Below are 1,461 nucleotides of genomic sequence, written 5' to 3'. Positions count from 1 at the left end.
CGGGTTTCTCACGTATTTGAGCCTTTTCCCGCTGCCGTTTTTATTATTTTCCCGTAAAAGATCCCAACTTTGAAGGAAAGAAACAAAGCAGGCTATAAAATAAAACAGTGCATCTTTAACTTACCAGAATGAAAAAGCATGGTTACGCCTCCAGGCAGGAAAGCGGTGGAAAGTTAACCCATTTTCTATGTTTCCATGGCGATCATGTGTTGCGCTGTTACAGCCCACAATACAGCAACGGTTTATCATGGTTGAATCAAGTTAAGGTGAAATTAATCAAATTAAAACACGGCTGAGAGGGAGTACAGTACCCGGTAGTCATAGGCAGTAGTCTGAGCAGCGGTAAAAGAGGCCATCAAGATGGCGGCCACGCAAAGTGCTTACGTCATGACAACCAAGCCCTATAATAAAAAAAAAAGGTTAACTGATATTTAAATTCTATTTCAGTAAATTATGGGAAATTGTCAGAATTCTGACTTAAACTGAAATAAAATGTAAAAATCAGTGAACTTTTTAAACATTGTTTCAGTGGCCCTAATCCTCCTCCGTACCGAACGTCAATCAACCATGACGGCTGTGGGAGATCGAGGTCAAATTAACCAGATTGATTTTTTACTTTTTAAAAAAAAATAAAAAAAAATTAGGTGAAAATGAAGGAAATATAGAAACAGGAAAACATGTAATTAATGGAAATAAAGTTCTTTCCCTTTAAAATCTCAGAATCGTCCAAATGACGGCCGTGGGAGTTCTAGTGTTAAACGGTTAGCGGAGGTCGTAGAGGTCAGTCTGTGCGCCGCTGCCGATGAGTCACCAGCGTCGGTAACCACGGCGCGGCGGTAAGAGTCTGCATCCTCGGCGGGGTTCAGGAGGCTCCGCCGACCCTGGATGCGTGCAAACCCAAACAGGGAGGGAGGGATCACAGGGAGGTCAGGTCCTGCACCTCCAGCAGCATGGCGTCCTGCTCCGTCCTCAGCTGGTCCCGGACATGGAGGCGACTCACCAACTCCGAGCTCAGGTCTGTCAGGGATACAAGTTCAACCCAAACCTCTAAATACCGCCTTAAGGCCTTCGGCTGCGTGAGGGAAAACTCTCCCTACCTTGAATGTTGTTTCTCAGAGACGCGCAGATTGAATTCAGCTGCTTGAGGCTCAGATTCTCCAAATCACGGAGCTCCCAGTGTTTCCGCGGCGCTGCAGGTTCCCCACAGGATACCGTCTGCAGAAGAAAATTAATAAATCAAACCTTAGCGCTAAAGCCTCCGAGGTTTAAATGGAACGCTGTGACCTGCTGCTGGGTCTCTGACCCTCCGCTGTACGGGGGCCACAGGGGCCACAGCGTAGCAGCAGCAGAGCTGATTTCCCAAACAAAGACGCAGCTACATTAATGCATGAAGAGCCTGACAGCAGAACAATCATTTAAAAATAAATGACCAAAAACAACATTTTCTTTCTAATAAACTGC

General features: G+C 45.7%; 1 protein-coding gene across 1 annotated transcript in view; it reads right to left on the bottom strand.

Annotated features, from left to right (window-relative positions):
• Positions 1 to 468: 468 nt before the first annotated feature.
• The window catches only part of LOC107105216 (schwannomin-interacting protein 1-like), a 10,823-nt gene continuing 9,830 nt past the window's right edge, over positions 469 to 1,461 (bottom strand). The window contains exons 6-7 of the mRNA XM_015405340.1: positions 1,098 to 1,215; positions 469 to 1,017 (exon numbers count right to left, since the gene is read on the bottom strand). Of these exons, the coding sequence (XP_015260826.1) occupies positions 917 to 1,017; positions 1,098 to 1,215 (219 nt within the window). The 3' untranslated portion in view covers positions 469 to 916. The remainder of the gene's footprint in view (positions 1,018 to 1,097; positions 1,216 to 1,461) is intronic.

The sequence above is a fragment of the Cyprinodon variegatus genome, unplaced genomic scaffold (assembly GCF_000732505.1).
Source record: "Cyprinodon variegatus isolate N-32 unplaced genomic scaffold, C_variegatus-1.0 Scaffold2158, whole genome shotgun sequence".
Lineage (NCBI taxonomy): Eukaryota > Metazoa > Chordata > Actinopteri > Cyprinodontiformes > Cyprinodontidae > Cyprinodon > Cyprinodon variegatus.
This window is presented reverse-complemented; position numbering and strand designations above follow the sequence as displayed.